This window comes from Glycine soja, chromosome 8 (assembly GCF_004193775.1).
Source record: "Glycine soja cultivar W05 chromosome 8, ASM419377v2, whole genome shotgun sequence".
In the NCBI taxonomy this organism is placed as follows: Eukaryota; Viridiplantae; Streptophyta; class Magnoliopsida; order Fabales; family Fabaceae; genus Glycine; species Glycine soja.
Window position 1 is genome coordinate 3,769,122 of NC_041009.1, and position 17,045 is coordinate 3,786,166.

General features: G+C 31.4%; 2 protein-coding genes and 1 long non-coding RNA gene across 7 annotated transcripts; 1 reads left to right on the top strand and 2 right to left on the bottom strand.

Moving 5' to 3' along the window:
• Nucleotides 1-2,012: 2,012 nt before the first annotated feature.
• On the bottom strand, nucleotides 2,013-3,785 carry LOC114421233. The gene is made up of 3 exons (XR_003668508.1): nucleotides 3,372-3,785; nucleotides 2,289-2,339; nucleotides 2,013-2,181 (listed from the first exon to the last, which is right to left on the bottom strand). It is a non-coding gene; the product is annotated as an uncharacterized LOC114421233 (long non-coding RNA).
• A 446-nt stretch (nucleotides 3,786-4,231) lies between these two features.
• On the bottom strand, nucleotides 4,232-9,012 carry LOC114421232 (vacuolar fusion protein CCZ1 homolog B-like). 5 transcript variants are annotated; one of them, XM_028387077.1, is made up of 10 exons: nucleotides 8,760-9,012; nucleotides 8,596-8,689; nucleotides 8,337-8,520; nucleotides 8,204-8,242; nucleotides 7,977-8,086; nucleotides 6,761-6,856; nucleotides 6,206-6,664; nucleotides 5,757-5,912; nucleotides 5,310-5,539; nucleotides 4,232-4,526 (listed from the first exon to the last, which is right to left on the bottom strand). In XM_028387077.1, the coding sequence occupies exons 1-10, from the start codon at nucleotides 8,933-8,935 to the stop codon at nucleotides 4,496-4,498; spliced, it is 1,575 nt and encodes a 524-aa protein (XP_028242878.1). In that variant the 5' UTR covers nucleotides 8,936-9,012; the 3' UTR covers nucleotides 4,232-4,495. The 5 variants fall into 5 exon arrangements, with proteins under 5 accessions (XP_028242878.1, XP_028242877.1, XP_028242879.1 ...); XM_028387076.1 differs by having other exon boundaries at nucleotides 8,198-8,242; XM_028387078.1 differs by lacking the exon at nucleotides 8,204-8,242.
• Nucleotides 9,013-14,961: 5,949 nt separating this feature from the next.
• Nucleotides 14,962-17,045, top strand: LOC114423027. Its single transcript, XM_028389628.1, has 4 exons — nucleotides 14,962-15,082; nucleotides 15,481-15,744; nucleotides 16,247-16,447; nucleotides 16,537-17,045. Exons 1-4 carry the CDS (start codon nucleotides 15,080-15,082, stop codon nucleotides 16,783-16,785), a joined length of 717 nt encoding a protein of 238 aa, XP_028245429.1. The 5' UTR covers nucleotides 14,962-15,079; the 3' UTR covers nucleotides 16,786-17,045.

The window sequence follows — 17,045 nt, forward strand, 5'->3', positions numbered from 1 at the left end:
GTTTAATTTTTTTATTTCTTTAATTTAAGAAAAAAAAATATTTGCTTATTAAGTAGTATTTAAAAAAAAACAAAAATTAAACAAACTTTTCCAGAATTTTATCATGAAACCAGAAAATTAGCTGTCTCTTTTTACATGCTTACTCCGTTCTTGAGTTCTTCCCAATATGCTCCACCACAAAAAATGGTGAAATTTTTTGAACTAATGGTCTCAACATTAATGAGACTTGATGACAAAGGTGATCTGCTCGAGCGTCACACGTCCAGGATTCTCCTATGATTATTCTGGTATGTTTAGAGAGAGTTTGCTAACCCTTTTCACCATTTTGTTATTATTATATATTCAACATGCATAACGAAAAATTATTGTGAAAGTTATAGGCAGAATCATACATGATTTGGCAAAGATATTGTAAGAAAAACAGCCAGAGTTTCCAGTGAATAGAATTTCACAATATCACAGTTACCAAAATCTTAACTGCGATTATAGACGTTTGAATTCAATTATGTTTCAAAGTACAAGTTAGAAAATCTTGCGTGATTGAAGTTTGTAGATGCTATTTAGCATATTTATCTTTATTCCTCTTAATATCGATTATCGGCATTGTGTTTGCAGTTTAATTTGTCTATCTTACAGACTTCTTTTGATGTGATTCTCAGGTTCAAGCCCTACTTATAGTTATAGGTTATTATTGGGTTGTTATTCATTTTAACTTGGAAGTTATGGAGAAATTGATTTTTGGTAGTCTGGGAGATAACATAAGGGATGGAGTGAAAGGAGTTGAAACTTATCAAGTTTTTATTGAATTTGTCTTGCATGTCATTGGTTTAATTTGTTCCTCATATTGATGTAGATAAGCCTTCTGTCATATCATATGTCAGATGATATCTCTAAAGATACATTCATGTACAATGAATTAATCAGAACTTCTAACATTTCCCAATTTTCCATTCTTATTTTCTTTTCCCCTGTCCAGATTTTGATTTATCTGCATAATTTATGAGATGAACATGAGACAAGAAACTTTTTCTATAGTTAGCGAACTTCATCTTTATACGTCGAAGGTCTGGTATATGAATACTTATTTTTGGGCTTGTACGACCTTGGTTTTGGTTAGCATACTTTTAATGAATGACGGTGTCAAAAAAAATTCGTAGGTGGTGGATGGACTGAGGCCATTATTATCTAGTATTAATAATTACCACTATCAATTTTTTATTTGCATTAAATTTTAAGATAATTAATAAGAATTTTCAAGTTTGGATAATTTTGTTTTTTTACTTACAGTTATGAAGTCGTGTAAATTTGACACATAGACAGAATGCCTAGTTCTATGTTTTCGTTATTTTATAGTTCGGTTTTGTGGTTCGCCTGAAGTACATATTGTTTTATTTTCTTCCGGTTGCTTATTTGATGATCGTTAAGCTACCACGCTGTAAGTCTAGTTTATTTCCATTACACACGGCTTGTTTGATAGAATACCGATTCATTTTAATTTTATTGTGAAGAATTTTGTTTCTTAGGAGTAGAGAATGGAAAAATAAGGATTATTAAGGAATATGAATATACTATGAATGCATATAATTGATTTATCTTCTAGAGGAAATTCTCCCCTTTAGCGGAACAAAATCCAATGAATAAGCTATCAATTATGAAAAATTTCTCATTTTTCGAAAAAAATGCAAATTAGTCCCTAAACGTAAATACAAATATATTAACATAGGGATTTAATAAATATTCAACACTTAAAACTATTTATATAATCTTTTTATTTTTAAAAAAACTAATAAGAGGGTAACATTGATAGTCTTTTCAAAAATCAATAATCCAGCATGATTACACAAAGAGAAAAGAATAAAAAAAATGAAAAGTATTTACATTTTAAAAGTGAATTTAATGCTTATACACTAACAATGTAAAACTATTTTTAACATTGTCATCTAATCACAAATCATCATTTGAATTATTTTAAAATAATTATTTTAAAAATTAATAAATTTATCATCCATATATAAATTATCATTAGATAACTATGTAAGACAATTTACACTAACGCATAAACTTTTACTCTAGTATTCCATACAAAACATTAGATATATATATATATATATATATAGGCATAAAACCTAAGTTGCATAACGAATATGCTTAAAAGAACTTGCATCTTCCTCCATTGGTCGGCTTGAGAAGAGAAAGTAGGGGAAAAAAATTATTATTAGTAATTAAAAAAAGGTGAAATTTTTTATAATAATAAGGATACCGATAGTGAAGAGTTAGAGAACCAATACCTCATTTTGGAAGGAAAGTGCAATTAAGAAACTCTTCAATAAAAGTCAAAACTGAAATAAGAGAAAATATACGAATCAAATGATGAATTAAAACATGAAACTAATAAACTGGGAACTAAAAATTTAAATCAATTGCAGAGAATAAGAAATATTATAACAGAATAATGAGAAAACAAAGGGTGAAAATGGACAAACAAAAAGAAGAAAAACATTAGCAAGCCTCTTCAGTTCAGGTCTCCGTGTATCTTCCTCAAGGACAACTCGGAATATTATAACAGGACTTACAATGAGATATACAAGTAAAAGAGGTGATCCATAAATGAGACCGTGATTCAAACAACAAACTATAACAGCAAAATATTGCGAACAAAAGATAGATCAATCACATCGATGGGGCAGCAGGGAGGAATAAAATTTTTAACATAAGAAAGCCTCTTCAGTTTTGGTTTTTCCTCATGCCACAAATTCTCTAACATTCTCTTTCTAACACTCGATCAACGATTGGGTAAAATTTATTGGAAAATGGTCATACATTTAAATCAAGAGAAACATGAAATGAGATGTGGGACTTTCCAATAAATTTTAGTCAATCATTGAAGTGTTAAATCGAGAGTGTCGCTAGCATGTATGGCTCTCAGAAACCCTAAACTGTATATATATATATCATCCTCAGAGGCTAATTTGATTGATTTCAACTTTCAAGGCAGGGGCTGACTTCAAAATTACAAGGCTAATAGTAATAATATACAAGTAAAAGTGGGAATCTGTACATGAAGCTGCAAGCAAACAAGAAACCATCCTATACAACAATAAATAATTAAAACAGCACAATATTGTGACCAAGGACAGATCATCCTCGTCAGGCACACAAAAGAAAACCTCTTCAGTTCAGGTCTCAGAAAGACGACAGCAGAGAAAGGAAATCATCTCTTCAAAATAAAAAATAAATAATAAATCCAAGTCAATATATTAAACCCAAAACCATGATGCTTGCCGTGAAAATTTTAGCAGAAAACCCTAAATCCCGGGCACATATTTTTTCAAAAACTGTAAAAATTCCACAAGATAAATGTCTCAAAAAACCTTAAAAACCTCAGACCATAGGTTTCCAAGAAGCCAGAAGGAGCACATTTTATTTTGTCAAATTTACACAATAATCTGAAATGATGAGCACAGACAGTTAGAAAAACGAAAGTTACTCATCAGAGACAGAAACATGTACAGAATCCATTACGCGTATAAGAGCACAAATTGAGGCACAGAACAGATGCATATAAATCTGGAAGAAACTAAGAAGAGAAGCAAAAGCAAGATAAAATTAAATTCTAACTATTTTACTGTTATAAGAAATGGCAATTATGTGGTTCCAAACATGAGTTTGGAGGATATAACAATTTTCGTCAATGGCAATAGCTAAATAAATGTACTATTTTTTTTAATAACTATATTTATTTACTTATAGATAAAATAGACTATTTTTTGAGTTTAATGCCTATGAATTAATAATATGAAATAATTTTATACTATTATCTAATATCACACATTATTGTCCTATAAAACTTTTTACATTATCAATGTATAATCCTTTGTTTATTTTTTATTTTTTCAAAACATATATTTTTGGCTGAAAATCTAATAACCCAAACCAAACTAATATGTTCTTTGTCGAGGTGGTTTAGGAAAAAAATAATCAAAATTCCAAACCAAAACTAATGAATATCAATTGGTTTGAATTTCAATTTTTTTTTTCCAAATCTAAACCAAATTGACATGTTAATACCCCTACATGTTAGCATTTAAAAAGAAACTCAACCTAAACCTAAACCTAAAAGACTACATCTACAAAGATTTTGGTGTTTGGTTTTAAAAATCCAAGAATTGGTACAAAAGACTAAGTATTAAGTTTTAAGAATTCAAAGGCTATTGTGAAATAAATGAAACTCTTTGGAAAACAATTTCTCTCGGAATTGAACAAATTTCGGATTAAAAAAAAAGTTACCGGTGACAAGGTTTGATACAGCATCCTTGAACAAGTATAAATAAATTACACTTAATATACAGAGAGAGATACGCAGAGTAGCATTCTTTCTTCCTTTCTTCAATTTACTGGTGAGAAAAATCAACAGTGAAAAACTTCCCGACTTTATTGGGGAAAGCAGTTAGAAGACCTAGCGTGCTATTCCTCGGTCGCACATGCTTGGTTTTCTTTAGTACAGAGAAAATGTTCCGTTGCAATACCTGCCATACTCAACCAAGAAAGAAAATTAAAATTCGTCTTTTCAGTAGTTTTAGGGATTAGGGATGCTCAGATTTGCAAAGTTTGGTAGGGGGAATTTGTTATTATTGCCAAACTCCTCATAATCTGCGGATGAGTATCTGAAAGAAAATGAGAAGAAAAAAAAAAAACAGGGAAGAATATTTTTCACCCAGGTAAAATAAAAGTTTTTGGCTTGAAATTTAAAAGATTTTATGGTAGTATATGTTAGAGCTTAAACACTACTTTAAAGTTAAAAATTAAAAAAAGAAAAACAGCTTCAAATTTCTTGGGTAGTGTGCATTTTGGGATTTGAAATAAAGAAGGAAAAGAAGCAAAAATCAAAAACTTCTAACTAGCTTCCTTGAAAGCTCTTTTTTTAAGACTTTTTTCATTTAAAACAAAAGTTGATTTTTGAAAGATCTTTCTTAAAATTCTATTTGGCCCAAATTCTGTTAAGAGAAGTTTAGTTAGACAAAACATTTTTTACTTTTATTTTCTATTTTAGGTTAAAGGAAAAGAGAAAATAGAAAATGAAATTTAAAAAAAAGTTGGTTTTACCATTTCCTATATAAACTTTTGAAAATAGGAAACAAAGCAAAAACAGACATTTTTGTAATTAAAAGTGAAAACAAAAAATGTTTTCTTGCAACCCCCTCCCCCTCCCAAAAAAAAAAAATCTCTGCATCATTCTCAATTTCTCATGATAAGAAGGATAGCATTTTAAGCTTAGGAAGTACACTAATGATAGGTAACCAATAGCATACCTGTCGCTAAACTTCTCAGCAGCATCTGAAGCATATAGAAGGGTTTCATTGGCTTTCTCTAGAACCATGTAAAGCTCCTTCCCTCTTGTGACTCGAGAAATAACCCATGCATTATTTTTTGCTCTAATGCACATCTCTAAATCTTTTTCACAATTACGGCTATCCAGTTTTGCTCTACTCTTCTCCGACTCCACCTCTTGCCTAAGCTTATTCATAGCAAGTAAGGACTCCTGTACCAGGCACAAAATACAACAAAAGTTTAAAATGTTTTCAAGTCAGTCAGTTCACAGGCAATGAGAGCACTGGTGACAAGTACATTATAGTGCCAAACACAAAAAAAGTGCCATCAGAAGCTTGAATAACAAGTTATATCTTTCAGTTTAATATCACACATTGATAAAAAAAAATGGGAAATAATCAGAACAGAGCCAGATGCTAACACCACACCTTTGTTAAAGTTGTAACTTTTGTTTCTGGAGAAGCCCTGGATACATTTCTATCACCATCTACTAATAAGTAGCGGTACCCACTAACATGATATGCATTCTCTCCACCCCATCCTTTCGATAGTTTCTCTTCAACTTTCAATATTTTAAGTGATGCCTGATGTATTCAACCAAAAAAAATTATGATCAGAGAAAAAGATACATTTGCTAAACATCTCAGTTCAATTTCATATGCTTCCCAATTTCAGTAAAAGGGAGAGAGAATAGAAGTGATACAAAGTAATTCCTGGGGACATGTTTAGGCATGACATAACAGCAAAAAGGGGTCCTGTCAGTGAATTGTACCATGCATGCACTAGAATGCTAAGTGTCAGTTCATATGATGTGCAAAAGCTAATCAGAATTCGTTAGGAAACAAAAAGTTCACTATGATAGAACTAGAAGACTAACATTTTCAATAACTTGCTGCCTCACTGCCGACACACCTTGCTCCCCATTAGGAATGGATGATACAGGAATCAGAAGCATCAAAGTAAGGCTTCTATGCTGATAAACACAAAGATACATTTTCTCTTCTGTCTGTTGAAGCCAAACTGTAGGAGTGGCAAACACCCACGTACCAACTTCTGCACCCCATAAATCAGTGACAAGATAACCATCTTTTCCTTTAGACCATTTGTCACTCTGTAAGGGCCTCACAACATGATAGTGGTTATCTTCACCAGAGGATATATCAGATGAGCCATAAAAACTTTCAGACATAGTGCTTGGATGGGCCATGTTAGACTCAGTGACAACATTGGATGCAGCACTTCCTTTCAGTAAGTAGGACCAGGAACTTGTTCCAGAAGATAGAGCATGGGGAGTCAACCTTAGCACAGCATATGTGAATAAATTTAAGGTGTCATCCTGATAAAAGAGTCAAGGTTAATTGAACAACTTAATGAATGACCAAGCATCTTGCCCAATCAAATTCAGTAAGAATAAATTTGTGCTAAACCATACAGGAGATAGAGTTGTGGACACTAGCAGGTCTTGAAATAAAATCAAAGAGTACCAGGGAGTGTTTCCAGCTGAAGATTCAAGCACCCTGACAAGGGACTGCCAAAACAAGAAGAAATCAACAAAATAGAATTCCATTAACATGCCAAACTTCTTCCTTTTTTCATCAAAACTTGCTGCAAATAGTCAATAACTTAAGTGGGCACCTGATCCAAAATATGGGAATGAAAACACACAACATTCATAACACATGAAAAGTATAAAACCACTTATGTAACACACATGTACGTTGAATGTAAATATGCAAGCATGTTTCATCTTAATCAACTAATCATTGATGAGTAATTGTTGAACATGAATTCAACCAATCCAATTGTTGAACATGAATTCAACCAATCCAATTGTTGAATCACATAATATACTATTTTTGTATTTGTGACAACAAACTTTATAAACTTAATCTACTTTATAAGAACTGTGTAAATATGTTAATAGTTACGATTGGTGTGAGAAGATCACCAGCTTATATATTATATATATAAATGAATCACAAATGATGACAGGTGCAATAATGTAAGTAATTTCATCTTTTTCATTTCATATTTACACTTAAAATTGTTACTATTTAATAACAAGTGCTAGTTAATGATTTTGCGGGCTAATAAGGAAATTAGTGAAAGAGATAATAAAGGAAAGTCGAATAAAAAGAATTCGATAACCACAAAACTTGTGCACTAACAATTTTGTCCTTTGTGACAACTCCTAATCCTATCATTTTTAAAATTGCTGTGATCCAGAGACAGCATTGCTAGGTCAATTAATAAGACACATCAAGAAACCAGCTCAGCCCCCTCCATATTTTCCTATATAGTTGGGTCCAGCATAAAATTAGAACACCATATTTTTTCCCTCTTCCAACTGAAAACCAAATTTTAGAGAAGCTTGTAATACTAAACTAAATTGCTTGTCATCCCCAAAATAAAATCATAGCACTATGTATGCAAACAGGACTCTACGAGCAACGAGGAAAATAAGACAAGAGGGAAGCAGAGAGACAGATTTTATAGATGATACACAAATCAACAGCACACCCAAGGCAATGGGAACATGCGAAATAACTATTAAGAAAAATTACAGCATAAAAAACACTGGTGCTGTATCGCCCTAGTTTTGGATGATTTTTGTAGTTTTTGAAACCACAATTTAAAACTTATCTGACCTGAACCTCAATTGCAGCCTCACGACCTATCGTCAGCATCTGCACAGTTCCACGTTCCTTTAAGCAATCACGGAATGATGGTAAAATGAACTTTTTCCCCACGAGAAAATCTGGCTCAAAGACAAAAATTCATAATTAAGGTATGAGAGACAGCTACTTGAGCATCAGTCGGGTAGGACAGAGCCAAAGCGAAAGGAAAGCATTTGATACAGCAACTTCACCATTACCACAGCAGCAAGTATCCCAGGGAGACCGCTTTTTACATGCTGACAATTATGACTTACAATGAAATATTTTGAATCACAAGTTTATAATAATGAATGAAGAATGTGATAGGCATGCTAATGTGTGATGACTTACCCCTCAGATAATCCATGATAAAGGTATACAAATGCCGTCTTGTCAGTCCTCCACCGGGTTCTTTCTCCAGCATTGCTCTAATAGATCCATGAAACATGAAAAAAAGTGAGTGAATTTCCTTGAGAAGTTTTCTTAATGCATCAACCCTCCATATAGGTTCAGAATCATTGCATTTCTCGACCACCTAAAATATGGATACACAATTACACATATTGGAGAATGAAAAGAAAAAGAGGAGAAATGGAAGAAGTGAACGAACAATGACTATCCAGATATCGGGTTCGGCCTCGTAGAAAACATGAGAATGCCTTTCAGCTTCGATGACCTCGCAAGCAGAGTCTGGAGAGAAGATTCTGCAATTGAAGAGCACAAATAAATAAATGGAATGAAGTAATAAGAGTAGATAGAAAGATAGAAAGAAACCTAGTGAAAGTGATGAGTCCTTCGCTGAGGCCAATGACGGAGAGTTGCTTTGAGAAGGGCAAACCGGCGGGGAAGAAGAAGAGGATCTTATCGAGCTCTTGGCCTTCGTGTTGGCCTCTCCTCAAATCAAATATGCATAGTTCCATCGATTCCTTTGAATTTGAAGACACGCCCATTGCTAATGCAATTCAATCCACCAGAACCCCCTTTTTCAGATATCTCTTCTTCTTCTCTTCTTTTTACAAATTCTCTTCCTGAAATATTTAATCTTTTAAAAACATAAATACGCATTTAATATGTATCATATAAAAATTATGCGTATTAGTAAAAGTATGAGGTAGAAGGATTTATAAATATAAAAAAATTACTGCAGGATTTTATAATTATTCTTTATTTATTTTTCTATCTATACATTCTAAATGCACTTGGATACATGTGATAGTTTTTGTAAAAAAATTACACTAATAATGGATGTCTATTAGACTCATATTTATTTTTAAAATTTCCTTACTTATTATCGCAATACCTCAGTTTGTTACGCAGAGAGATAGAAAATTTTGAAACTGAAACTGGAAAAAAAATATGTGTTATTATTTTCGTTTTCTTTTTAATATAATAAAAATAAATGTATGATATATATATATATATATATATATATTATTTTTTATAGATTTTTTTTTCCTCTTATATAAACATGTGCTAATTGTTATGGATTGTTAATGTTTTTTTCTCAAACAAACTAAGGGTGATTAGGACAATTATTTCAAGAAAAATGTCAATGAAAACTTAAGGGATATTTTTCTTCTACTATTTTTTCTTACTAAATATATTTTTCCTTACCAATACGGGCTCTAAAATAATTCAATTTGTACTTACTTTTGAAAGGAAATATAAAATGTAATATATAACTTTTTATTGACTAAGGTTACTGCTAAGTCACAACTTATTACTTAGGTTTATAATTACTACCACCTTGGTTGATTCGCTTACATAAGGAATCAATTCCACTCCTAACTACCAAAGACAACTCAAGCATTCCACTTACATTGAGACTTTTTTTTTAAACATGAGTACAATATACGTTAGCATCTTTGTTCGACATCTAAGCTACTAAGATTTACTATTTTCTTTCACAATGTAGATAACAAGTTAACATAACCTTCATGGGTAGACTTAAATCTCCCTTTTCCAAGTTGACAATATTTCGTGGGAATTACTACGATAGGTTTAACATTGGATACTTCAACTTCTTTTCTTTCTTTTTTTTCGTTGATATAACCACAAACCTAAAGGGAACTAAATTGTAACTCTAGTGAATATGTAATTTTTTCTCACATACAAAATGTCTGGAATTTGCCTTTATAAAAAAAATTAGTATATTCTTTCATCTTTATAAAATTAAAATGAATTATTTTTTGGTTTGGAGTAAGATTCATACATTCAAACTTATATGTATTATTTTTTTACATTAATTATATGCATAATCATATAAAAAATCATTATCATAAATTCATATTTATTCGAAACTATATTCAAATAAAAAAAATAACACATTTTAAATTTATGAAGATAAAAAATATATTTTAACCTTTTAATTATTTTGGTGTTAATTAGGTAGACAATGTCATTCATTTGAGCATTTCACATATGTATCTTAGTTAAGCATCATTCCTTATTAGTGGAGGAAGTCACCAGTAGAGTATAAAGGACCATTGTTTTGCTCTTTAAACATCAAGTGGGCAAGATGAGTAAAAGTCAATATGAAGAAGACACTAGTTAATCATTTAGTTATTTTGAACATTCTTGAGCAATAAAATAATAATAAAATGTCCAACAGGAGGCTTTAACTTGAGGATAAAAAGTGAGCAAATGAGTTTGATAACATAGTCCTTATATCAGACTACATACCAGAAGATGCATCAAAATACAATAATACCAGGAGATCAAGAAAAAATATCAACACGTGCTATATTTTCATTACTAACGATACATATTAGCAATTTGTTATTATCAATATTCTGTTATAACATAATTCAGTTACTAATAGTACTATAAATGTAAGAAGAAAAGGGAAATAAAGAGGATCCAGACTTATCTTAATTTATCTTCTCCTTAGCGTTCTAGTTCTCTAGCTTTTATTCGTATCAGACTTCCCCTTTATACAGTCTTTACCATGCACATTACATTAAATGAGAAATAAAGGTAGAAGAATGAAACGATGAATCAGTGGAAACTACGTCAAAAAAAAAGTACTATATTTTGGATGATTATAAACATGTAATATGATATACTTACTTTGTAAGCGTGCTAACATACGGGGAAGCTATTACGAGTTGGAATCATGCCCAATCCATAAAATATAGTGACCTCTATAAGCCTAAAGTGTTGTTGGATTAGTCCAAAACTACACGTATTGATCAAGGTCAACAATAGTAACAAAAACCTTAATATATATTCGTGAACAATGAATCACACCTCAGTGATCAAGAGTAAAATTTCTTATGTTACCACACTAAACAACATATGATTGTCTGCAAGAGCCCTCGGTCTTGTAACAAGGAAATCTTGTTCGTCTTTGACTCCTATATATATTGTCAGCGTTATTACAACATTAAACATTTAATCTAAATTTATTATTATCATGGAATTAATTCTTAATAACTTGAATGTTATAGTGTTTTTCTCATACGATCCTTTTTCATGGCATCTTAAACATAATAAAACTCAAAAGATCTCGAACTTTAATCCATTTTAAACACATTAGAGTCAACATTCATTAAAAGGTAAAAACTCAATCCTAACCAACTATCAACCTTAAACACGTGAACAATCTAATCCAGACACATCATCTCAGTGTATCTTAGAGAGATCATCATGCATTCCTTCAAACGTTTGTTTGTTTTTAATTCAACTGCCGTCTCATTCCTAAGAAGTTTCTACCAACACTTGTCAAAGGGGGGAATATAGTTATTCAAATTAAAGTAATACATGTTCACGCACTTAGCAACTAAGGTATTTTAATGGTGTGATTCTATAAAAAGGCTTTTTATACCAACAGTGAGGTACCATCCCATATTCCATCTTCAACTAAATGTTTGCACCTCTCATATTTAAAGAAATACTGTTATTAGTCTCCTTATAAAGCCAACGTATACAAGTATTTTTTTAACTAGTTATGAATTCCCAGATTATTCGAAAAAGACATTTATAATAACGTTTTTGTTAATAATTTTTTGGCAATTTCTTGATTGCCCTAAGAGTTGGTGTTAAGGAAAGTATATATTTTTTCATATTTAAAATTATCAAATTAGATACTAACGAAAGCATTTGTTTTTAATTCTCACATCCTATAGTGTTTTTTTTTTTATGTGTAATCGTTTTCATGTAAAAGGTGTTAACCCAATGCAGATTAAGTGATTAAGCAATGATTCGGAAAAGAAAAAAAACTGAAGCAATTTTTAAGTCGAATTTGAGTGAAACTACAAATAAAAAAAAAATATTAGGTACGCCTACTAGGTATCTATGGGCTCATCTGTTGGTAAATTCCGTAATTCAAATATTTTTGACAGAACACCTTCCGTGAAAAATATTATTATGTCAGAAATAATAATGATTTTTCTTGTAGCCAAATCCTAAATTTTTATCCGTAAAGACAAGAATTTGATCGTTGACATTAGCATTAAGTGGAAATGTATATTTATGTAACCGCTGCCCCTAACCTAAATATCAATTTTTTTAAGGAGCCTAAAGATCAATTTTTTTAGTAATTTTGTATGTTACACATCAAAGACAAAATAAATAAATAAATGGGTAAATAATTATTTTTGTCTCTGAATATGTAAAGTGCTAACAAATCCGTCTTCAAAAAATAAAAATTCAAATTTTAGTCCCCAAATGAAAAAATACAACAAATTCATTCATCCGTTAACTCACATCCATTACCGTGTTAATGAAAGAGCTTACATGACACATTCATGGACAAATTTATTGATACTCTACACATTAATGAACAAAAATAATTATTTATCCTAAATATAATTTAATCTTAATTTTTTCTCTTTTTTTAATCGCTACAAGTATAACATTACAGTAAACACTTAAAAAAATAGAAAAACAAGTATAAGTTAAAACAAAAACAAGAATAAATATAATATTAATTAATAAGTATAATCTATCTATTACTCTAAAATTTCTAATCAGTACATTATTTAAAACATGATATTCAAATAAAAATGTATAGTCATTAGGTTAATCCTTATAAAAAAATGAGAGCTAACTTAATTTTGTCATTACATAATGTTGTCACAATAAAAATTTGAGAACAACAGACATATTATGTTTATTAATCAATATTATGTTAGTTCTAACTCATATTTATTTTTCCTATTTTTTTAAGTGTTTATTGTAATATTATGCTTATAATGATTAAAAAATGAGGAAAGATGAAAATTAAATTATATTGTTGGTAAATAACTATTTTCGTCGGATGTGATGTAAAAAGTACTGACAAATTCGTCTTTAAATGTGTTATGTAGGCTCTTTCTTAACGGTAACAAATAGAGATTAACAAATTGATAATTTATTATATTTTTTTACTTTTGAAAACAAAAATTTAAATTTTTATATTTTAAAGACGAGGCATTGGCAGCAGACCGGGCCAGTCCGCCCCGCATTTTTACACGGACCAAATGGTTCACCCCCGACCCACGAACCTTGCGGGTCAAACGGGCCGGTCCACGAGCCTAATTTTAAAAGAATTTTAATTTTAATAAAAATACAATACAATCAAATTAAGTTCAATACAAATGTAAATAAAATCTCAACAATTAGTTAATTACATCAATAAAATAAATAATGTCTTAATAAAAGAAAATCCAAGCAATAAATCTAAAATATAAAACTTAAACATCTCTAACAACAAATGATTTCATATTTGAAGTAGTTTGAGCCTTCTCCATCACCATCTCCATCACCATCTCCATCTCCACATCTTCATCTTTTTTTTCCCAAAACTCAAAATAATAATAAATATTAGAATAAAGTCAAGTTAAGTGATTAAAAGACAACAATTATTACATATTATTTACCATTATGGTGTGTTGCATGATTGCGTGAGCGTGAGTCGCATTGTGTTTCTCTTGTAAGGGAAAGAAGTCGTTTGAGTACACGCATGTGTGATGGAGAAGAACTAGTTATTTTTGGCTTAAATGATAAGAATTGATATTTTTATTATTTATGGCTTGCAAATATGAAAATGATAAATTAAAAGAAAAAAGATCGAGAAAATATAAAAAGAAAGATTTTTAGCATAGGTCTCAACAGTATCACTTATCTTTTTTATCTTAATCTTTTATTTTTGCTATCTTTTACTTTTCTTATCTTATCTTTTTTTATCTTTATCATTTTTTAATTTAAATCTTTTAATTTATTTTTAAATCCTTATCTTATCTAATATATTTCTTTATCTATTTTTTTTTTGTTTAATTCTAATCTTTTGCTTGTAACTTGGTCACACAAATCAAACATAACACGGGCAAGCCCCGAATCCCGCATGCCAAACCCATATAGTTTGCGGGTTAAACGAATGGATAAAAAAAATATAATATAACCATAAACCGTTTAAAAAAATTATCTATTACCTGCACGAATCGTGGGACAGTCCACGGACCTGAACCCGTTTATCTATCCCTACCAAGAACACTATTTACCCTAAATGAATACTCTTAATTAAACATTATTCATTTGGATTTCCGACACTTGAATGTCAAAACTCCCTTCCCGTGAGCGCTTTTATCACTTCAAGCTACCACTTACGGATAATAGGGTAAGAAATAAATAATAATATCGTATTTATTGGGCCACCACATAATTACAATACTTATTTTAAAAAATAAATAAGGAATTTAGGGATTCCGAGAATTTCGGTTAAATTGGCGGGAAATGGGTGGGAGGCAGCTAGCGACTTTTTTGGGGTTTTCACCCATTCTCCTTCGTGGGTCCCACGTTACATTCACTCTGAACAAATCTCCACCGTACGATCACATTCCAATCCAACGGGCCTCCGCGCTCACCTTCCCGCCGATTGTACGGCACCACTTCTTTGCAGAAAAGGAAACGATTTCGTTTCCATTTTCACTTTTTATTATTTATTTATTTTTAATTGCAGTATCTCTCTCTTTTAAAATTATAAAAACCATAGCACCCTTTTTATTATTTCAATCCCTTGAATTCGCATTCTCAGAGAGAGAGAAAAGTCTTTGTTTCTTCACTTGCTCACAAAGCCGCAACTGCTACTGTGTACCCAATCTGAACCCAACGAAATGGTAAGCGAATCATCAATTCTATGCTTTTTGGACTCTAGGTTATCATAAAGTTTTGTTTTTCTCTGTGATTCCTTTCGATTTGCTTGCAATTAATTTCACGATCCTTGGAGCTAGCTAGCTCATTTTCTTTGCATTTTGGATGCGTTTGTTTGTTTCTTGCTGGTTCTGTTTAGTATAAGCTCATTTTGATATTTAGGGTAATCTTCCTATCATAAATTTGGTGTCAGTTTGCATCAACTTTGAAAACTGTGTCTTTAGATTAGGTTAGTTCATCATTGTGTCTTAAATATTGTGATTTGGGTGCCATTTTGAGGTGTTAGGGTTTGATTAACTTGTTGAGGAACTGCGTTATGCTTTTGAAGGGTTCTTGAATTCCTTTTTTGGTAATGATTTTGCAGGGGGGGCAGAATCTTTCCCCAAAGGAAAGGAGTAGAGATTGGATTGGAGTTCTTATGAACAGCTGCTTTGGTTATTGCCATTATCACCATGACCTTCGATCTAATGAGATGAATGTGTTCTGCGTAGACTGTGCACTTAGGATGTGTAGGCACTGTAAGGAAGCTCATTCCCTACATAGAAGGTTTCAGATTTACAAATATTCCTACCAGGATGTCTTCCGCCATGCCGAGCTGCAGAAGTATTTTGATTGCTCCAAAATTCAGGTCCTCAAGATAGTAATGATTTCATTATTAGGTTTTCTTGATTAATTTTCTAGCTGACTTTGATCAATTCAATTTCTTCTTCATATTAATCTTGTTCATTTCTGCTATATTGTGCTTGACTTGTTTTCCTCAAATGAATGATAACGTGATGTAGCTCGAGTAGCTGTTTTTAGTGGATGTAGGCATTAATGGCGTGTTTCATTTACTTGCTGGATTTACTACAATGACTAAGTTTTTCATATGGGATTAGTCTAGAAATCTTTTATCCTTTATCAGCTTTAACCAATGAATGATATAGGTACTAATTTTATAATGCTGATATCTGTGAATTAGGCTTTGTTTATTTTTCCTTTGCACTGTACTTCTTGTTAGACTTTTTTATAAATCTGACTCATTAAATCTAGCTATATTCTCTTAATAGTAAACTCTGAACTTAACTTTCTAACTGAAAACTGATTGATGGATGTTAATTTTCTGCTTACAATGGTGATGCAATTTGCAGACTTACATATCCAATAATGAAAGGATTGTGCATCTCAAACCTCGGCCTTCAATCACCAAATCTAAATCTGCTGATCTAAGCCCCGACTCTAAATCCAAAGAAACCGGCATAGCAACAAGACCAAAGTCAGGTGGCACCTGTGAAGAATGTGGAAAACACTTACAAGATGAGCGTAATCGCTTCTGCTCCATTACATGCAAGGTAAATGCCACGTTCTGATTTAATGTTTAAATGTTGTGGTTTACTTTTATATATATCATTTGTTGACTCAAGTCATGTGCAATTGTTAGATCTCAGTGCATCCAGTGGAGACCCAAAACCAATTTCAAAGTCAATGTTCACAAAACCACCAAAGTGCTAGAGGCATCATCACTCCAAAACCTCAAGGCATTGACTTTACAATGAATGATAACCATAATTCAGAACCGGAGTCATCTATCTCTGAAGCTGAGCCATATGGGTGGGTTGAAGTTGTGAATTTCAGAAAGCGTCCTAGGAAAAGTATCCCGCAGAGGCCTGTCTTTGTTTTCACGTCTTAGAAGATATCATTACTCTAATGGTTTATTTCATTTCTTCTCCTATTTTTTTTTTTTATAACTTTACATTTTTAAAGAATAAGATTTCTTGAACATTTGAGGGAAGCTCAACCCCATTTTGGGATTTAAGTATATATAACTTGGGAGTTTGAGGTTCAGTTGCTTTTAGCAAAGTAACTAGCGAAGCTTGTATAGCACAAGGGTAATGGTACTAAGTATTAACACACCTCCGACACTACTTAATATCTGTATAGTTTTCAGCA